The sequence below is a fragment of the Bombina bombina genome, chromosome 3, assembly GCF_027579735.1.
Source record: "Bombina bombina isolate aBomBom1 chromosome 3, aBomBom1.pri, whole genome shotgun sequence".
NCBI lineage: Eukaryota > Metazoa > Chordata > Amphibia > Anura > Bombinatoridae > Bombina > Bombina bombina.
Window position 1 is genome coordinate 75,977,021 of NC_069501.1, and position 23,783 is coordinate 76,000,803.

Here is a 23,783-nt window from a genome sequence, read left to right on the forward strand (position 1 = left end):
GGTGCACTATGGTCAATGTTGAGAGGTCTGTGGCAGGGCTTACATGGAGCAGTTAAAAGTTGTGGTGCTCTATAGTCAGTGTTGAGAGGTTGTGGCAGGGCTTACATGGAGCAGTTAAAAGGTTTGGTGTTCTATGGTCAATGTTGAGAGGTCTGTGGCAGGGCTTACATGGAGCAGTTAAAAGTTGTGGTGCTCTATGGTCAATGTTGAGAAGTCTGTGGCCGGGCTTACATGGAGCAGTTAAAAGGTTTGGTGCTCTATGGTCAATGTTGAGAGGTCTGTGGCAGGGCTTACATGGAGCAGTTAAAAGTTGTGGTGCTCTATAGTCAGTTTTGAGAGGTTTGTGGCAGGGCTTACATGGAGCAGTTAAAAGTTGTGGTGCTCTATAGTCAGTGTTGAGAGGTTGTGGCAGGGCTTACATGGAGCAGTTAAAAGGTTTGGTGCACTATGGTCAGTGTTTAGAGGTCTGTGGCAGGGCTTATATAGAGCAGTTAAAAGGTTTGGTGCTCTATAGTCAGTGTTGAGAGGTCTGTGTCAGGGCTTACATGGAGCAGTTAAAAGGTTTGGTGCTCTATGGTCAGTGTTGAGAGGTCTGTGGCAGGGCTTACATGAAGCAGTTAAAAGGTTTGGTGCTCTATGGTCAGTGTTGAGAGGTTTGTGGCAGGGCTTACATGGAGCAGTTAAAAGGTTTGGTGCACTATGGTCAATGTTGAGAGGTTGTGGCAGGGCTTACATGGAGCAGTTAAAAGTTATGGTGCTCTATAGTCAGTGTTAAGAGGTCTGTGGCAGGGCTTACATGGAGCAGTTAAAAGTTGTGGTGCTCTATAGTCAGTGTTGAGAGGTCTGTATCAGGGCTTACATGGAGCAGTTAATAGGTTTGGTGCTCTATGGTCAGTGTTGAGAGGTCTGTGGCAGGGCTTATATAGAGCATTTAAAAGGTTTGGTGCTCTATGGTCAGTGTTGAGAGGTCTGTGGTAGGGCTTACATGGAGCAGTTAAAAGGTTTGGTGCTCTATGGTCAGTGTTGAGAGGTTTGTGGCAGGGCTTACATGGAGCAGTTAAAAGGTTTGGTGCACTATGGTCAATGTTGAGAGGTTGTGGCAGGGCTTACATGGAGCAGTTAAAAGTTATGGTGCTCTATAGTCAGTGTTGAGAGGTTGTGGCAGGGCTTACATGGAGCAGTTAAAAGTTATGGTGCTCTATATTCAGTGTTGAGAGGTTGTGGCAGGGTTTACATGGAGCAGTTAAAAGTTATGGTGCTCTATAGTCAGTGTTGAAAGGTTGTGGCAGGGCTTACATGGAGCAGTTAAAAGGTTTGGTGCTCTATGGTCAGTGTTGAGAGGTCTGTGGCAGGGCTTACATGGAGCCGTTAAAAGGTTTGGTGCTCTATGGTCAGGGTTGAAAGGTTTGTGGCAGGGCTTATATAGAGCAGATAAAAGGTTTGGTGCTCTATAGTCAGTGTTGAGAGGTCTGTGGCAGGCCTTACATGGAGCAGTTAAAAGGTTTGGTGCTCTATAGTCAGGGTTGAAAGGTTTGTGGCAGGGCTTATATAGAGCAGATAAAAGGTTTGGTGCTCTATAGTCAGTGTTGAGAGGTCTGTGGCAGGGCTTATATAGAGCAGTTAAAATGTTTGGTGCACTATGGTCAGTGTTGAGAGGTCTGTGGCAGGCCTTACATGGAGCAGTTAAAGGGTTTGGTGCTCTATGGTTAGTGTTGAGAGGTTGTGGCAGGGCTTATATAGAGCAGTTAAAATGTTTGGTGCTCTATGGTCAGGGTTGAAAGGTCTGTGGCAGGACTTTCTTAAATTGTATGCTCTGTCTGAATATGAAAAAACTAATGTGGGGTTTCGACTGTTTTTTTGTGATGGTGGAGTTATGGGAGGGACATCGGGCAGCCCCCCATTCCCGTGACAATACTTGAAGGTCAGAATGGTTCCCCTGCAGCTCCCCTAGTCAGGGCAAATTATTCAGTTTCTAGGGACCCCCCAGCTCCGTCTAAAAAACACACCCCAACTCTCCCAACTTTGCCCATAACACACCAAGGCCCAACCACCCGATGCCCATGCCCCTCCACCTGTATCTTAGACCACCAAATATTATTGTGCCGCTTCCCACAAATTCCCCTCACCTGCCTGTACTAGAGGCAAATGTTTATGAGGTATGTAATACAATAATTAATTTAATAAATTAAGTATTTTTATCTATCCATTTATGTAAAGGCAAACTTGTGTGCCTTCAGATGTTACTGATTACTAAGCATTGGCTGGTAAACTTTTGTATTGTGTATTTTACCTATTGCTGAAGGAGTTGTCTTACAAAGACACATACATAATATAAAAGGACTAAGCACAATGGAAATAATAAAAATAATAATGTGCTTAAAGGGACAGTCTACAATATAATTTTTATTGTTTTAAAACATAGATAATCCCTTTATTACCCATTCCCCAGTGTTGCATAACCAACAGTTATATTAATATACTTTTTATCTCTGTGATTACCTTGTATCTAAGCATCTTCTGACAGCCCCCTGATTACATGACTTTTTATTTATTATCTATTGACTTGTGTTTGGTACTGTGTTGTGCTAGCTCTTAAATAACTACACGGGTGCGAGCAAAATGTTATCTATATGGCCCACATGTCTCCTGTTGTGAAAAGCAAATAAAAAAACATGTGATAAGAGTCTGTCTGTAGTGGCTTAGAAACAGGCAGACATTTAGAGGTTTAAATGTTATAAAGTATATTAATATAACAATGTTGGTTGTGCAAAGCTGGGGAATGGGTAGTAAAGGCATTGCGGCCTATTTATCAAGCCGTCAACCTCAAATACGCTTGAATTCCGCAGCGTAATTGTGGAGAGCCTGATTCCCCTTATTTATCAAAGCCTACAGACCGGCAAATGTTGAAATTTGTGACGTAACATACGATCCGGTGGTCTCAGTCCGACACAGATCGATGCTGACGTCATTACAAATGTTCCGAATGCAAATTCAGCACTATCTGACAACTTTTGCTATTTAACAAATATCTATCAGGTATGCTCGCCACTATTCCGGCCCAGCGTACCTGCTTTTCAATCCGCCGCCCTGGAGGTGGCGGATGCCATAGAACTCAATGGGAGTCTGAAAGCAGCGAAAGCTTATGTTCGCTGCTGCCCGATATCGCATTGATTCCTATGGGAGAATAAAAGTTATATTTACACCTAACACCCTAACATAAACCCCGAGTCTAAACACTCCTAATCTGCCGCCCCCTACACCGCCGCCACCTACATTATACTTATTAACCCCTAATCTGCCGCCCGCAACCGCCGCCACCTACATTATACTTATTAACCCCTAATCTGCCGCCCCGACACCGCCGCCACCTACCTTATACTTATTAACCCCTAATCTGCCGCCCCAACACCGCCGCCACCTACATAAAGTTATTAACCCCTATTCCGCCGCTCCCGGACCCTGCCGCCACTTAAATAATGTTATTAACCCCTATCCTGCCGCTCTCTGAGCCCACCACAACTAAATAAATGTATTAAGCCCTAAACCCCTGGCCTCCCACATCACTACCACTTACTAAACCTATTAACCCCTAAACCGCCAGCCCCCCACATCGCTATAAACTAAATTAACCTATTAACCCCTAAAACTAACAACCCGCTAACTTTAAATATTAACTCATCCCTATCTTATAATAAATTAAAACTTACCTTACCTTAAAACTTACTGTTTAGTTAGAGTATATAAATAAAGCTGTTAAAAAGCCGAATAGCAGTAAGATCAATGACTGTTAGTTAACAACAGTCCGCTGCTCATCGCCCCGTACTTGGTGCGCAGCTTTTTGGCAGCTTTTTTGTTAAATATGGAGAGAGTATTCAGGTCCACGGCTGCGATGTTAGGCGATGCCAGGTGAACGTATTGGTGCCGGCGAATGCAAGTAAGTTGACGGCTTGATAAGTAGGCCTCATTATCAATCTTTTTAAACAATAACAATTTTAGTGTAGACTGTCCCTTTAAGTAAATCTAAGGGACATTACACTAAAAAAGTTCTAAAATCCATAAAAAAGAGAGGATCATTAAGAACTATACATATGTGGAACTTTTTTGATTCAGAAAGGCAAAATAATCTCCATCAGTTATTACAATATGAGATAGCATCTCCTACTGTCACTATTACAGAGGCGGGAATCTGGGGTTGCGTCAGATCACAGTTCTAATTATGCTATTTTAGAAGATTTGTGGGGGAGAATTTCTGGAAGAATAATGTAAAGACTAGGGCCCCCATTTATCATTGTGCGGACGGACATGATCCGCTATAGCGAACCATGTCCGCCGCACATCGATAAATGCCGACAGCATACGCTGCCGGCGTTTATCATTGCACCAGCAGTTCTTGTAAACTTCTGGTGCAATACCGCCCCAATCGCCCGCTAGCAGGGGGTGTCAATCAACCCAATCGTATTTGATCGGGTTGATTTCTGTCCGCCGCCTCAGAGCAGGCCGACAGGTTATGGAGCAGCGGTCATCAAGCTCCGTTTGGAGCTTGATAAATAGACCCCTAGAAATCAGAACTACTGTGAGTCAAATAGAAATACAGTAAATACATTTCTATTGTGTTGTTAAAGAATAATATATCATCCAAGTTTCAACATTATTAAAGCAAATTAGCATCTTGTTTGCTCCAATTATTTGGAGCCGTCCCATTTTTGGTTCAGCACCCTGGATAGTGATTGCTGTTTGGTGGCTACATTTAGCCACCAATCAGCAAGTGCAACCCAGGTGCTGAACCAAAAATGTTTCGGCTTCTAAGCTTACATTCCTGCTTTTTAAATAAAGATAGCAGCAAGAGAGCAAACAAAAATTGATAATAGGAGTAAATGAGATAGTTGCTTAAAATTGCATGCTCTATCTGAATCATGAAAGAAAAAAATTGGGTTTACTATCCCATTAAGGACAGAAATAAAACAGGCAATAAAAGATACTGTTTAAACAAGGCTGTGTGGAACAGAAGATTATATATACTGGTTTCCAAACAGCCTTGTTCAAACATGGTGGCATCCATTACTTTATAAAAACTATCATTCTATGCAAAATGATCATATAACGTCTGTTTTTCTGAGATTTTTTTTTTAAATTACACCATATTAAAAATATTTTGTGTTTTTTTCTTTCACAGAACTTGAAATTCCGACTACAATAAAGCCACCATCAAACAACGTAATAATCTGTATTGCGATTGTGAGCGTGGTGACTTTAACAGTTTTCATATTTTTATTTATATGCATGAAACGAAGGAAGAAAGTTTGTTGTCAAAGTAAGTAGTTATTTGTTAAACCAATGACACCAAAAAGCTAATACAGACATAAAAAAATTGTCTCCTATGCAAGTTTTGGGTAGCCTAAGTCCTCTATGGATTTTTATCCGCATCACAATGTTTAATGTTTGTGTCTGAAACAAACTAGGATATTTTGCTATACATCTTTGGGACTACCAATTCCCATTTGCAACACACACATTGACCACCCAAAGGAGAAGCTTGGGCATTTTCACTGAAACTGATTGTCCTGTACTTTGTTGAAGGTCCAATGTGTCTAGTTCTCTGGTGTCTATGTGATGGGTAACAAAACATGGGAATTATTATGTCAGGTCATTGATGTAGAAATTTGACAATTACAAAACATAATAGAGAACAAAAATGTGCCAATTGAAAGCATCAACATTTATTTTGAATAGATAGCTAATTTCTAAGATGTTCTAAAATGGTAACATTTAACAAAACTAGCTTAGTTCTATTTAGTGCAAGGCATAGCGCACCTTGGTGCTAAACTGAACTTTGCAAGTACAAATTGCCCGTAAGACACTTACACAAATTCCAGCACATTATAGATGCAACTGCCTAAGCTGAGTGAAGGAGATTTGAGAAAGAAGTCAGAGCATTCTAGGATGGAGTTAATGCAGTTGGAGGTTGGTTTGTGGTCTCGGGCTTCATTTTGGAAACCTGGACAACTGTAAGCTATAGAGATCTACAGGAAGGGCAGAGCTCACAACCCACAACAATTCCGCACTATGCATGACATAGTTTCCACTCTACTATAAATGCAGACTATGTGCCCAGAGCGCTATAAGCTAATTAGACTTTTATCTCAAGTGGTGTGCCTGAGCACAATACAAAAACCGCTCTAAAATGAAGAGCTTTTTAAGACCTGAAGTAAAGCACTATTATTGGTAGTATAGCCCAGAACTACACAAAGAACTCCATTACTTACGCACCACTGGCTTAGCGTTCCCTGGGATGGAGCTTGACCAATATCCGACATTAATTTTACTGCGTGCTACAAGCACACCAGTGCTGTGACATGCAAATGTTAGCACACCTTAGACCAATGATGGCCAACCTTGTCACTGCAGATTTTTCAGAACTACATTTCCCATGATGCTTAGGCACTCTAAAGTCCAGTAGAGCATCATGGGAAATGTAGTTCTGAAACATCTGGAGTGCCAAAGTTTGCCATCACTGTCCTCGACTGTCACTCAAATGCTTAATAAATAAAATTTTCTTTTAATATGAGTGTAAAAGCATTACTTATAGCTCAAGCAATGTTAACACACACCAGCGCTAGTATTTTTGCGTTCCACTTGTAATATTGTATTGTTCACCAGATTATATATATTTTATTATTCTGTAATGCTAATGCAAAGTGCAGGAGAGACAGATGCATATTACACCTGCCTAAACTGAGTGTTTGATTCCCACAGTCAGGCATTGTGCCAAACACATACCTCAGGAAAAAAATTTACAGTGTTGGACAGAGCCCCAGGAGAATTATAACAAAAGCTGGGATTATCCCACGAAAATTAGGATAACTGATACACCTAGATTACGAGTTTTGAGGGCTATAGGGAAAGTAAACAACACAACAAAAAGTTGCATTATTTAACCCCCTATAGCGCTGCCATTACAAGTTTTAAAAAACCTGACTTGTGAGGGCGATATGGTTGCGCTGAGCTCTATATCGCACACAAAACAAGCGCTGTGTTTGACGTGCTCGTGCATGCTTCCCCCATAGACATCACTGGGGAGAATGAAAAGCTCCGTAACGCAGCCCCATTAATGTCTATGGGGAAAGAAAACTAACGTTTAAACCTAACATAAACCCCACGTCTAAACAACCCTAATCTGCCCCCATCGACATCGCCGCCATCTACATAATGTTATTAACCACTAACCTGCCGTTCCTGATATCGTCTCCACCTAAATAAAGCTATTAACCCCTAATCTGCTGCCCCACCATCACCGCCACTATACTAAAGTTATTAACCCCTATTCTGCCGCACCCGACATCGACGCAACTAAATAAAGTTATTAACCCCTAAACCTCTGACCTCCCACATCACTACCACTAAATAAACCTATTAACCCCTAAACTGCCAGCCCCCCACATTGCAAAAATCTAAATTAAACTATATTAACCCCTCAACCTAACCCTAACATAACCCTAACCCTAACGTAACCCTAACCCTAACGTAACCCCAACATAACCCTAACACCCCCTAACTTTAACATAATTAAACTAGAGCTAAACTAAAGTTACAATTATTAACTAAATAATACCTATTTAAAACTAAATATATACTTACCTGTGAAATACAACCTAAGCTAGCTACAATATAACCAATAGTTATATTGTAGCTAGCTTAGGTTTTATTTTTATTTCACAGGTAAGTTTGTATTTATATTAACTAGGTAGACTAGTTAATAAATAGTTATTAACTATTTACTAACTACCTAGTTAAAATAAATACAAACTTACCTGTAAAAATAAAACCTAACCTGCCTTACACTAAAACCTAAAATTACAACAAAAAAAACCCACTAAATTGTAAAAAATAAAAAACTAAATTATCCAAAATAAAAAAGAATTCCACCTAATCTAATAGCCCTATCAAAATAAAAAGCCCACCCTAAATATAAAAACCCTAGCCTACAATAAACTACCAATGGCCCTTAAAAGGGCCTTTTGTGGGGCTTTGCCTCAAAGATATCAGCTCGTTTACCTGTAAAAAAAACACAAAGACCCCCCAACACTAAAACCCACCACCCAACCAACCCCCCAAAATAAAAAAACCTAATTCTAGAAAAACCTAAGCTACCCATTGCCCTGAAAAGGGCATTTGTATGGGCATTGCCCTTAAAAGGGCATTTATCTCTTTTACAGCCTAAACCCTAAACTAAAAAAGCCACCCAAAAAAACCTTAAAAAAACCTAGCCATTGCCCTGAACCCCCGTTGATCCACTTAAAGTTTTTGAAGTCCCGCTTGAACAATCTTCATCCCGGAGTTGAAGTCCTCATCCAGGCGGCGAGAAGCCTTCATCCAGGCGACCTCTTCAATCTTCATCCCGGCTTTGAAGTCCTGATCCAAGTGGCGAGAAGCCTTCATCCAGGCGACCTCTTCAATCTTCATCCCGGCTTTGAAGTCCTGATCCAAGTGGCGAGAAGTCTTCATCCAGGTGGAATCTTCAATCTTCATCCAGGCAGCATCTTTTATCTTGATCCTGGAGGAGCGGAGCGGGTCCATCCTGAAGACATCCAGCGTGGAGCATCCTCTTCATACGGTCGCCGCCGTACACTGAATCTTCAATGCAAGGGACGCGATTCATGATGGTGTCCCTTGCATTCCTATTGGCTGAAAAATTTGAATCAGCCAATAGGAATTAGGGCTGCTAAAATCCTATTGGCTATTCAAATCAGCCAATAGGATTTAAGCAGCTCTCATTCTATTGGCTAATTTGAATTAGCAAATAGAATGAGAGCTGCTTAAATCCTCTATATATCTATCTATCTATCTATCTATCTATCTCTCTCTCTCTCTCTCTCTCTCTCTCTCTCTCTATATATATATATATATATATATATAGATATATATATATATATATATATATATATATATATATATATATATATATATATATATATACCAGCAATGTAGCAGTGCTTTGCAAATAGTCAGTACACAAAATAAATGTTTATAGTAACTTAAAATGCTCATGTATTATTTTAATGAACAATAGCAGTCCAGGAACACACCACGTTCTCTGCTGTGACTAATAAGTGACAGATATAAATAAGTCAATGCATGTTGCAGGGTTCTGCTAAAAATGAAAAGTAGGAAAATAAAATAAGGAAGAGCTATGTATTATTTAGGTTTTTCACTGCACTTGATGATTCATTTCATGAGAGGTTTAATTTTAAATTGAGCAACAGCAAGAATCCTCCATTGATGGTGAGTTTTAAGCAAAGTTGGCTTTTGTAAATAAATCCAGTTCTAAGAAGGTATACATTATTTTCGGAATCTTGTGTATTCTAATAATTTATTTGTGTCACTAACAGCCTGTTGCCCTTTTTCCATGGATGTAACTAAAAAGAGAAGTTGCAACTTTAAATGAATGACGTTGTTTTCAGCTAGACGTAACTGCAAAGAAAGCAGCTGACTTCATATAGTGATGGCTTTCTGGAAAGTACAGGAATTTCCCCACTACTTTTCAAACTTTTCTGTTTGGGCAGTTCTACAGTGAAAGAGGTTTCCAGTGATACTTTCTTTAATGTTGTCTCATTGTAAATTACTTTCAATCGTGTTTTACCATCTTCCAGTAAGCCTTTTTAGTCATTAGAGCAATCACAATGTAAACAATAACACCAGTCTAGTATTTGAAAAATATAGGTTTGGAACAGCCCACCATACGATTCGTAGACAACATCTTCTTAGATGATCACAATCCGACCACAAGTTATTGATTAACTATTAGACATGTGCATTCTGCTATTTTGGGTCGATCCTAATGCCGAAGATGGTGGCCGAAAGCGGCAATTTTCAGAGCTGGATTTCTTAACAAGAATAAATCCAGCTCAGAAAATTGCTAAATGCGGCTTGCGGCTGCCATCTTCGGCATTCTGGTCAGCCGGAAAAATCACGGCCACAGGGTTCATAGACTTTTTCAGGTAGTCTAGAAGAGGAAAGGACCAGATAAACACATGGTGTCATTAATCTTTCTCTTATATTTAAACTGATATATTTTTATATAAATTCCAACAGTCCTAATAATATTTTTGGCTGAGTTATACATTCCTATGTTCATATATAGGGCCAGCACTATTATCATGTGTTATACATTGCAAAAGTTTTAATATTCTCATTGGTTGGGTTGTTGACCATGCTGTTAAATAGTTTCCAAATCGTGGGGAAAAGCTACTTCATCTTCAGTATGTTTTAAAGGTACGTGAAACTTAAAGGGACAGTCAAGTCCAAAATAAACTTTCAGGATTCAGATAGGGCATGTAATTTTAAACAACTTTCTAATGTACTTTTATCACTAATTTTGCTTTGTTCTCTTGGTATTCTTAGTTGGAAGCTAAACCTAGGTAGGCTCATATGCTCATTAGTATTAGTTCATATGTTTCATATAGATACCATTGAGCTCATGCACGTGAATTTACAGAGGAGTGAGCACTGATTGGCTAAACTGCAAGTCTGTCAAAATAACTGAAATAAGGGGGCAGTCTGCAGAGCTTTAGATGCAAGGTAATTACAGATGTAAAACGTGTATTATTATAACTGTGTTGATTATGCAAAAATTGGGGAATGGGTAATAAAGGGATTATCTATCTTTTTAAACAACGTTCTCTCAAGATAATTCAGAGATACATGTCTTGAGCACAATATGGCAGCTGCCTTTGTCATTTTAAATCTTGAATTTCAGTCCTTTGAAACTAAAAGCTTCACCTTTAGCACTTTGTGAATCACTGAAGTCATTGATGCCCCTTTCATTCTACACTTCTCTCCAAATGTGTATTCCTGTGAATTACTCCTTTATTAGCCCATAATTACCTGTTAACACATTCACAACCAACTTAGACCTTATAGAGGAGTAATTCACTGGTCAGTTATGGTTTTATTTTAATAAAGGGACAGTCAACACCAGAAGTTTTGTTGTTTTAAAAGATAGATAATCCCTTAAAGGGACATGAAACGCAATTTTTTTTTCATGATTCAGATAGAGAATACAATTTTAAACAACTTTCCAATTTACTTATATTATTTAATTAGCTTCCTTCTCTTGTTATCCTTTGCTGAAGGTTTATCTAGGTAAGCTCAGGGGCAGCAGAGAACCTAGGATCTAGCAGTTGATTGGTGGCTGCATATATATATTGATTGTGATTGGCTCACCCATGTGTTTAGTTAGAAACCATTACTGCATAGCTGCTCCTTCAACAAATGATACCAAGAGAATTAAACAAATTAGATAAAAAAAAGTAAATTAGAAAGTTGTTTAAAATTGTATTCTCTATCTGATTAATGAAAGAAATGTTTTGGGTTTCATGACCCTTTAATTACCCATTCCCCAGTTTTGCATTACTAACACAGTTATAATAATACAAGTTTTACCTCTGAAATTACCTTGCATCTAAAGCTCTTCAGACTGCCCCCTTATTTCAGTTCTTTTGACACACTTGCAGTTTAGCCAATCAGTGCTCACTCCTCAGTAAATTCACGTGCATGAGCTCAATGTTATCTATATGAAACATATGAACTAATGCTGTCTAGTGGTGAAAACTGTCAGAATGCATTTAGATTAGAGGCGGCCTTCAAGGTCTAGGTTTAACTTTCAACTAAGAATACCAAGAGAACAAAGCAGAACTGGTGATAAAAGTAATTTGGAAAGTTGTTTAAAATTACATGCCCTATTTGAATCATGAAAATTGTTTTTGGACTTGTAATATGAATAGTTAAAATACTGTGTGTGTCTTAAGCAGGGAGATATTTTTTCATACTTTGCCTTATCATTGTAATATGTAAATACAGTTTATATACTTTTGCAGCAGTCGAAGATTTGCTCACCAGCTTTCAATGTGAGACAATAAATTCCCTATTGTGAAAAAGCTGTTGACATCTTCTTCAGAACTCACAACCATCCAGCATCTTAATTGTTATGGTTTGGGAGCTCTGTCCTTTCTGTATGTCCTGCAGCTTCCTCAATTTCAGAGGTCAACAAATCTGTTTAAAATTTAGGATCCAGTAAAAATATTTAGGAGCCTGACAGTCTGATATGTATATAGATATATGGAGAATAACCCACAACTTTATGATGCAAGGGTAAAATTCTAGAAGCCAGTGGCTCCCTGGCTCCTAGGTTTGTCGAGCCCTGTTCTACCCTATTTACATCCTGGTTTCACAATCTAACCCTGTTACTGATTGAATTCTCTCCACCACTGACCTGCCCAGACATATTCACAAATCACCCCGGGCCATGACTACGGCTTCCAGACCCAAACCTCACACCTTAACCATGCTGACTCTATCTCCATGCAGTGCAGTCATGCCCAAGACTACTGTGAAAATGTATCTAAAATAAGAATGTAACACCAATGTGATATGATGCAAATGTGTACAAGCTGTCCTCTATATACCATCACCAATGTTATTGGTGTCCAAGCTTAAAAGTCTTGTTTATCAGTTGGAAACCAGTAGTATAATAGCTTTGGTTAGTAGGGGATAAAAGAAATATAAAGACAATTAAAAATGTTGCTTTATTAGAATTTTTGATGTGTTGAAAAGTCTTCCTATAGTTGCAGCAGAAATCAAACAGAAAAATTCGAAATAACCTTGTTGTATATAGAAACAACAGATAAAAATTAGTAAGCCAATCACTTTAGCCTATACTTCTTTCTAAAACATAATTATACATAGACATACCAAACCTCTGTACAATCATAGACCTTACTATCGTTAATAAAAGTTTATTCTATAAATCAACCACCCTTTCTGCAAATAAGTACTTTCACAAATGAATCCTAAACCTACTCACCCTTCAACCTGAGATCATGATCCCTTGTTCTGTTATTGCACTTTCTGTGAAAATAGTTTTTAGTCTCAGCTATATTATACTTCCTAGTGCTCAATATTTTTTTAGTATGAACTCCTGTAGACGTACATTATATATTCTCATAAGTACCCCAATTACACTTAAATCTTATTCATCTAAAACTCATATGAGCAAAAACGAGAGAAGCAATCACACATACCCCACAATTAGATAATATTGCAAATTTTTAGCAACATTAGAACAACTAGAATATGAACATAAAGCAAAATGTATAGAAAACATAGATACAATACACAAGTATAGTACTTTAATGCTGTATACACAAGTATGGTCCTTTAACACTTGTACTAGCGCACTTGTACCGGCACACTTTAATTCTGACATTTCACAGTGGTACCATTAATAACCTAACTGTATGACACATTTGTATAGTGATCTATTACTTTCCCTTTGGCACGGCCCTCAAATGTCCCTAACAGGCTAGATCAAACTATTTCCCTCCTTGAGCACAGGTGAGTCATTGCCAGTGAGTCAGCCGCTGACAAGCACAGGCCTGTTAAAGGGACATAATACCTGTATGTTAAATCACTTGAAATCTGATGACATGAAACTTTACAGTTAATATCTCTATGTAAAAAACAAAGATATTTTAACTCATGAATTCTCCATGTCAACAGAGTAAGTGTTCTGTGATCTTTCTACTGTCATCTGCATGGTGGATTTTTTTTTTTTACAGCCAATCAGCTTTATCAGTTGCTTTACTGTAATCTCACAAGATTTCATGATAAAGTTCCTTAAACTGAAAAGTATGCACACCCCTTGCAAGTACTGGGACATACATTCTTATTTAATGCCTAAAGTGCCTCACTGTGTGATATCAATAGTGAGGAAATTTTGAGATAGTCAGGTGATATTTTCTAGTCAGGCTTTTACAGCTTATGCTGCATCACGTTCAAGTGTTTCAATCATATCCCTTTAAGGGACATTGAGAAACATTGCCTTTGTGATATACTGAATGCTTACCATAGCTGTATTAGGTAAGCATTCAGTATATCACAAGCCTTAATGTACTCAAAGAGCTTTTATTATACCACATCTCTATTCAGTACAGTGGTTAACAGGGTGGGGGTCACACAAAAAGTTTAGACAATGTACCCATTTAATAAGCCTTCTTACAGTTTTTAGTTAATCTATATTCTTCTTGAGATACAGTCCCCAGCACTGTTAATAACATTCCAGTAAGAAAGGTGAGGTCTAACTAGTGAGGTCTGACTAGGGACAGTCTACAATACAATTTTTATTATTTTAAAAGATACATAATCCCTTTATTTCCCATTCCCCAGTTTTGCATACCCTACACAGTTAATATACTTTTTGCCTCTGTGATTACCTTGTATCTAAGAACCTTCTTCCAGCCCCCTGATCACATGACTGTGACTGTTTATTATCTTTTGACTTTCATTTAGCATTGTGTTGTGCTAAATCTCAAGTAACTCCCTGGGCGTTAACACCGTGTTATCTATCGCCTAGATTACGAGTCTTGCGTTAGCCTTAAAAAGCAGCGTTGAGAGGTCAAAATGCTGCTTTTTAATGCCCGCTGGTATTATGAGTCTGGCAGGTACAGGTGTACCGCTCACTTTTTGTTTCGTGACTCGAGCATACCGCAAATCCCCTTACGTCAATTGCGTATGCTATCTTTTTAATGGGATTTTCCTAACGCCGGTATTGCGAGTCTTGGAGAAAGTGAGCGGTACAGCTTCTGCTTTTAAGACTCCTACCGCATTTAAAAATCAGTAGTTAAGAGTTTTATGGGCTAACACCGTAGTATAAAACTCTTAACTAAAGTGCTAAAAAGTACACTAACACCCATAAACTACCTATTAACCCCTTAACCGAGGCCCCCCCACATTGCAAACAGTTAACTAAAGTTTTTAACCCATAATCTGCCGACCAGACATCGCCGCCACTTCAATAAATATATTAACCCCTAAACCGCTGCACTCCCGCCTCGCAAACACTAGTTAAATAATATAAACTTCTAATCTGCCGGCCCTAACTTTGCTGACACCTACCTACATTTATTAACCCCTAATCTGCCGCCCCCAACGTCGCCGCAACTATATTACATGTATTAACCCCTAAACCTAAGTCTAACCCTAACCCTAACCCCCCCTAACTTAAATATAATTTAAATAAAATGAAATAAAATTACTACAATTAAATAAATTATTCCTATTTAAAACTAAATACTTACCGATAAAATAAACCCTAAGCTAGCTACAATATAACTAATAATTACATTGTATCTAGCTTAGGGTTTATTTTTATTTTACAGGCAACTTTGTATTTATTTTACCTAGGTACAATAGTTATTAAATAGTTATTAACTATTTAATAACTACCTAGCTAAAATAAAGACAAATTTACCAGTAAAATAAAACCTAACCTAAATTACAATTACATCTAACACTGCACTATAATTAAAATAATTTCCTAAATTAACTACAATTAACTACAATTAAATTAAATAAACTAAAGTAGGAAAACCCCCCCACTAAATTACAGAAAATAATAAAATAATTAAAAGAAATGTAAACTAATTACACCTAATCTAATCCCCCTAATAAAATAAAAAAGCCCCCCAAAATAATAAAAATCCCTACCCTATACTAAATTACAAATAGCCCTTAAAAGGGCTTTTTGCGGGGCATTGACCCAAAGTAATCAGCTCTTTTACCTGTAAAAAAATACAATACCACCCCCAACATTAAAACCCACCACCCACACATCCAACCCTATTCTAAAACCCACCCAATCCCCCCTTAATAAAACCTAACACTAACCTCCTTGAAGATCAAGACGTCTTCACCCAGCTGGGCACAAGTGGTCCTCCAGAGGAGCAGAAGTCTTCATCCGATCCGGGCAGAAGTGGACCTCCAGACGGGCAGAAGTCTTCATCCAGGCTGATTGCATCAGCCAATAGGATTTTTCCTACCTTAATTCCGATTGACTGATAGAATCCTATCAGCCAATCGAAATTCAAGGGACGCCATCTTGGATGACATCATTTAAAGGAACCTTCATTCGTCGGGAGTCGTCGGAAGAAGAGGATGCTCCGCGTCGGCTGGCTTGAAGATAGACCCGCTCCGCTCCGGATGGATGAAGATAGAAGATGCCGCCTGGATGAAGACTTCTGCCCGTCTGGAGGTCCTCTTCTGCCCGGATCGGATGAAGACTTCTGCCCCTCTGGAGGACCACTTGTGCCCGGCTGGGTGAAGACGTCTCAAGGTAGGGTGATCTTCAAGGGGTTAGTGTTAGGTTTTATTAAGGGGGGATTGGGTGGGTTTTAAAGTAGGGTTGGGTGTGTGGGTGGTGGGTTTTAATGTTGGGGGGGTATTGTATTTTTTTTTTAACAGGTAAAAGAGCTGATTACGTTGGGGCAATGCCCCACAAAAAGCCCTTTTAAAGCCTATTTGTAATATAGTATAGGGTAGGGCTTGTTATTATTTTGGGGGGCTTTTTTATTTTATTAGGGGATTAGATTAGGTGTAATTAGTTTAAAAATCTTGTAATTATTTTATTATTTTCTGTAATTTATTGTTTTTTTCATACTTTAGATTATTTAATTTAATTGTAATTAATTGTAGTTAGTTTAGGTAATTTATTTAATTATAGTTTAGTGTTAGGTGTAATTGTAACTTAGGTTAGGGTTTATTTGACAGGTAAATTTGTATTTATTTTAGCTAGGTAGTTTATTACATAGTTAATAACTATTGTTCCTATTTAAAATAAATACAAACTGGCCTATAAAATAAAAATAAACCCTAAGTTAGCTACAATGTAACTATTAGTTATATTGTAGCTATCTTAGGGTTTATTTTATAGGTAAGTATTTAGTTTTAAATAGGAATAATTTATTTAATTGTAGTTATTTTATTTAGATTTATTTAAATTATATTTAAGTTAGGGGGGTTGGGGGGGTAGGGTTAGACTTAGATTTAGGGGTTAATAACTTTATTATAGTGGCAGCGATGTTGGCGGCGGCAGATTAGGGGTTAATAAATTTAATATAGTTGCGGCGATGCTGGGGCAGCAGATTAGTGGTTCATAAGTATAATGTAGGTGTCGGCGGTGTCCAGAGTGGCAGATTAGGGGTTAACAATATAATGCAGGTGGCGACGATGTCGGGGGCGGCAGATTAGGGGTTAATAAGTGTAAGATTAAGGGTGTTTAGACTCGGGGTTCATGTTAGGATGTTAGGTGTAAACATAAAATGTGTTTCCCCATAGGAATCAATGGGGCTGCGTTAGGAGCTTAACGCTGCTTTTTTGCAGGTGTTTGGTTTTTTTCAGCCGATTCTGTACCATTGATTCCTATGGGGAAATTGTGCAGGAGCACGTTTAGCCAGCTCACCACTAGCGTAAGCAGCGCTGGTATTGAGGTGAGATGTGGAGCTAAATTGTGCTCTCCGCTCACTTTTTAGAGGCTAACGCCGGGGTTGGAAAAACCTGTAATACCAGCGTTGTTTGTAGGTGAGCTGAAACTGAGCGTTAGCACCGCAAGCCTTACCGACTAAAACTCGTAATGTAGCCGTATATGTCCCACGTGTACTTTCAGTCTCTTGTTGTGAAAAGCAATTTAAAAAGCATGTGATAAGAGGCAACCCTTAAGGGCTTAGAATTTAGCATATGAGCCTACCTTGGTTTAGTTTCAACTAAGAATACCAAGAGAACAAAACAAATTTGATGATAAAAGTAAATTGGAAAGTTGATTAAAATTACAAGTCCTATCTGAATAATGAAAGTTTAATTTTGACTAGACTGTCCCTTTAAGTGGCAAATATGCTGGATATTTTAAAGTGTTTGATAACTTTTGGGGTGATTATAAGAGAACCAGTAGTTCACATTAGATACATGGAAACATAAGCAACTACAAAAATATGTGATAGTCATGTGAGATTCACTCTTTATTCTCCTATTTCATTAGTTTATAAATTTGCCTTAGTTATGTAAGAGACAGGGAGTGTCGGAAATCCCCAGGTAATTTCCTATTATCAGGATCATTATTCATTATTTGTTGAAGGAATTGTAAAAATGTAACTGTTTGTTTGTTTTTTTACTAACAGGAAGAAAAATTGCAGTCCCCTCAGCACCAGGGCAAAATGAAGACAGACAGATAAAGTAAGGAATACTATGTTTGTGACATTAAAAGGACATTAAACCCCACATTTTTCTTTCATGATTTAGAAAGACCATGCACTTTTAAACAAATGTACTTCTATTATGTAGTTTGCTTCATTCCCTTGATATCCTTTGTTGAAAAACATATCTAAATAGGCTTAGCAGCTGCTGATTGGTGGCAGCACATAGAGCTCACCTATCTGCATTGCTATTTCTTCATCAAAGGATATCTAAAGAATGAAGCAAATTATATAATAGAAGTAAATTGGAATGTTGTATAAAACTGTATACTCTATCTGAATCATGAAAGAAAAACGTTGGGGTTCATGTCACTTTATAGTGCTTCTTTGTTTCATTAGAAAAAACTTTTTTTTTTTTTTAAATAGCTTAATTGAATTAAAATGTTGCTCTTGGTTAGGGTTATGACTAGCACTAGAGCTAGGGTCTGGGTACAAATGTTTATCCTACCTATTAACCAATGAGAATAAACATGAAGCAGCGATCAACCAATGATATTAGTAGAGATTATATTTTTCTTATATATAATTTTTATATTTTTCTGTAAATCATGATCATAAAAGTTTTTTTTTTTAAAGTAAAGTGGGCCAAGAATGATAATTTTATCCAAAACCCATCGGATCTACAGCTTAAAGCTTCATTCTGTTGTAAAAATGAAGTGATCTAATTAGTTAGATAATCTAAAATCAACATACTCAGCATATATGCTCTAATTAGTAAAATAATCTAAAATCAAAATAATCAAGATGTGAATATTCATAGTGTTCTTCAGTGATGACACAACTATGCAGTATTTCATGGCTGAGGTGCAAAGGAAAACACTCTTGTTCCAGGCATGAATAATAGCTCAAAAACACAATAGAAACCTTTAAATTACATGATAGAAACATTCAAATTTATACTTAATAAAGTGGAAGCTGAAAACCTCTTACACAAAAAAGAATAACAAAACAAGAGTTCACGATATTCAAGTTCGAGGGTAGCAGATTCAGGAGAAATATGGGAAAGCAGTTTTTATTTTTACAAAAAGGTTGGTGGATTCATGGAATAAATGTCCAATAGGGGCCCAGATTACAAGTGGAGTGCTAATGATTGCGCAGGGTACAATATAAATATGGCTTTACCTTGCTAAAATTATGCAAATTGTTATTACAATTCAATGGTTAAACAGATTTAACAGAGAAGGTTTAGTGTGGCCAGGATCCCTTTAGCGCCCCCTATACATTCAATGGAGTTATGACTTACGCTTGAGCGCAACACATAATATGGCAAGAAGATTTAGAGCAACCTGAGACCTGATCTAAAGTGTTAGCGTTATAAAAGTTACACAAAACACATGGAAAACATATTAAAATAAAGTATAAAACTCATACCTGTATATAAACTTTTTTTTTGCAAAAAATAAAAGTTTATTATTAAAATACATGCATAAAAAGTGTTTAAAAGGGATATGGTATATGTCAAGGTGTTTGAGCTCAAAAGTATATATCACTACTGTAAAAAAGTTATAGGCAGGTGGAAAAAATACTGTAAGTAAGAATTCTTTCAAAAATAGAAATGCTAATAGTTTATTTTTTTTATCAATTGATGAAAAGCAAAGTGTGTGAGCTGAAGAGAAATCTAAATCAAATCAACATTTTGTATGACAGCAGGAAATGTAGAAAAATTATTTCTATTTCTATTACGGCACTGACTCCTTATCAGAGCACCCAGCAACAACAATCACATATAACTGTAGCATAAAAGCATAGCATTTCACACCCATGCACTCATATATACACCCACACATACATACATACTGTACACCCACACATACATATATACACCCACACATACATATATACACCCACACATACATACATACACCCACGCATACATATATACACCCACACATACATACATACTGTACACCCACACATACATATATACACCCACACATACATACATACATACTGTACACCCACACATACATATATACACCCACACATACATACATACATACTGTACACCCACACATACATATATACACCCACACATACATACATACTGTACACCCACACATACATATATACACCCACACATACATACATACTGTACACCCACACATACATACATACACCCACACATATACTACATACTGTACACCCACACATACATACATACACCCACACATATACTACATACTGTACACCCACACATACATATATACTGGACACCCACACATACATACATACACCCACACATACATACATACATACTGTACACCCACACATACATATATACACCCACACATACATACATACTGTACACCCACACATACATATATACACCCACACATACATACATACTGTACACCCACACATACATATATACACCCACACATACATACATACTGTACACCCACACATACATATATACACCCACACATACATACATACATACACCCACACATACATACATACACCCACACATACATATATACACCCACACATACATACATACACCCACACATACATACATATACCCACACATACATATATACACCCACACATACATATATACACCCACCCACACATACATACATACACCCACACATACATACATACACCCACACATATACTACGTACTGTACACCCACACATACATACATACACCCACACATACATATATACACCCACACATACATACATACACCCACACATATACTACGTACTGTACACCCACACATAGAGGCCTACTTATCAGGCCGTCAACTTTCTTGCATTCGACGGCACCAATACGCTCGCCTGACATCGCGGAGGCGGACCTGAATACGCTCTCCATATTTATTAAAAATGCTGTCAAAAAGCCGCGCACCAAGTGCGGGGTGATGAGCAACGGACTGTTGTTAACGATCAATCATCAATCTCGCTGCTATTCAGCTTTTCCCAGCTTTAATTATACCCTGTCACAAAACACCGCCACTATACTAAAATGTTTTACCCCTATCCCACCACTCCCGGACCCCGCCACAACTAAATAAAGCTATTAACCCCTATTCCGCCGCTCCCCGACACCGCCACAACCTAACTAAATGTATTAACCCCTATCCCTCCACTCCCACCACAAATAAATAAATGTATTAACCATAAACCCCTGGCTTTCCACATCATTACCACTTACTAAACCTATTAACCCCTAAACTGCAAGCCCCCCACATCGCCAAAAACTAAATTAAACTATTAACACCTAAACCTAACAAGCCGGTAACTGTACATTAAAATTACATTATCCCTATCTTATAATAAATTTAAACTTACCTTTAGATTTAAATTAAACTATATTAAACTATTAATTACCTACCCTATCTATTATACTAAAATTACAATAAACTATATTAAACTATTAATTAATCTACCCTAACTATTATATTAAAATTACAATAAACTAAATTAAACTAATAATTAACCTACCCTATTATACTACAATTACATTAAACTACAAATTAAATTATATAGTTAAAAACCTAACCCTACTCAAATAATTAAAATCTACAATTAAAAATTACAAAGTTACAAAAAACTAACAACTAAGTTACACAAAATAACAAACACTAAGTTTTAAAAAAAAATAAACACTGTTACACTAAATAAAAAAAAATCAAATATTTAAGCTAATTACACCTAATCTAAGAGCCCTATGAAAATAAAAAAGCCCCCCCCCAAAATAAAAAAAACCCCTAGCCTACAATAAACAACCAACGGCCTTTTTACGGCATTGCCCCAAAGAAATCAGCACTTTTACCTGTAAATAAAAATACAAATACCCCCCAACAGTAAAACCCACCACCCACACAACCAACACCCCAAATAAAATTCTATCTAAAAAACCTAAGCTCCCCATTGCCCTGAAAAGGGCATTTGGATGGGCATTGCCCTTAAAAGGGCATTTAGCTCTTTTTCCTTGCCCAAAGTCCCTAATCTAAAATTAAAACCCACCACCCACACAACCAACACCCCAAATAAAATTCTATCTAAAAAACCTAAGCTCCCCATTGCCCTGAAAAGGGCATTTGGATGGGCATTGCCCTTAAAAGGGCATTTAGCTCTTTTTCCTTGCCCAAAGTCCCTAATCTAAAATTAAAACCCACCCAATAAACCCTTAAAAAACCTAACACTAACCCCCGAAGATCCACTTACAGTTTTTGAAGACCCGACATCCATCCTCAATAAAGCGGCAGAAGTCTTCATCCAAGCGGCAAGAAGTCCTCAATGAAGCCAGGAGAAGTCTTCATCCAAGCGGGCCGAATTCTTCATCCAAGCCGACAGAAGTCTTCATCCAGACGGCATCTTCTATCTTCATCCAGACGGCGCGAAGCGGCTCCATCTTCAAGACATCCGGCGCAGAGCATCCTCTTCAATCGATGTCTTCTTGAACATTGAAGTTTCCTTTAAATGATTTCATCCAAGATGGCGTCCCTTAGATTCTGATTGGCTGATAGAAACACCCACACATATATAGAAACACCCCCACACACACACACATATTTACATAAACCCACCCACACACATACATATTCACACACACAAATGCACACTTACACCCACACATACATGTATATATATATATATATATATATATATATATATATATATATATATATACACACAGTTCCCTCCACAGATATTGACACCCTTGGTAAATATGAGCAAAGAAGGCTGTAAAAAATTGTCCTTATTTTTTAACGTTTTGATCTTTTGTTAAAAAAATACACAAAAATACTCTACTCTCATGGATATGAGACAATTGCAAACATTACACAGGTTTATCCAAAAAAAAAAATCTTTGTTAAATATATGTGTGGCACAATTATTGCCACCCTTTTAGTAAATACTTTGTGCTACCTACCTTTGCCAAGATAACAGCTCTGAGTCTTCTCCTATAATGCCTGATGAGGTTGGACTCTCCTCTTCAGTTCACCCCACAGGTTTTCTATGGGGTTCAAGTCAGGGGACTGGGATTGACATAGCAGGGCCTTGTTTTTGTGGTCAACAAACCATTTTTGTGTTGATTTTAATGTATGTTTAGGATCATTGTCCTGCTGGAAGATCCAACCACAGGTGTTCATTTAATATCTGTTGATATTTGATAGAGTCCATGATGATATAAATCCTAACAAAATGTCCAGGGCCTCTGGCAGAAAAACACCCCCGAAACATTAAAGAGCCACCACCATATGTAACTGTGGGCATGAGGTTATTTTCTTTATTCCTACCTCTCTGTGTGCTCCTAAACCAGCTCTGGAGTTTATTGCCAAAAATCTCTATTTTGGAGATTTTCTGACCCCAAGACGCAACTAACTTCTGCAATTCTCCAGCTATGATCCTTTCAAATATTTTGGCCACTCAAACCATTCTCTTCACATTGTGTTGAGACAATATAGACACGCGTCCTCTTCCAGGTTGATTCACAACATTTCCAGTTGACTGGAACTTCTTAATTATTGCTCTGATGGTGGAGATTGGCATTTTCAATGCTTTAACTATTTTCTTATAGCCACTTCCCATTTTGTGAAGCTAAACAACCTTTTGCCACCCATCACAGCTATATTCCTTAAACTTACCCATTGTGATGAATGACTAAGGGAATTTGGCTTATGTGTTACCTCATATTTATACCCCATGTGAAACAGGAAGTCATGGTTGAACAATTTCCTGTCCCTAGTAACA

At 37.7% G+C, this 23,783-nt stretch overlaps 1 protein-coding gene across 1 annotated transcript in view; it reads left to right on the forward strand.

Moving 5' to 3' along the window:
* Window positions 1–23,783, forward strand: part of CD86 (CD86 molecule) — a 40,147-nt gene that overhangs the window by 11,368 nt on the left and 4,996 nt on the right. The window contains exons 5-6 of the mRNA XM_053705150.1: window positions 5,174–5,311; window positions 18,003–18,057. Coding sequence (XP_053561125.1) covers window positions 5,174–5,311; window positions 18,003–18,057 — 193 coding nt within the window. The remainder of the gene's footprint in view (window positions 1–5,173; window positions 5,312–18,002; window positions 18,058–23,783) is intronic.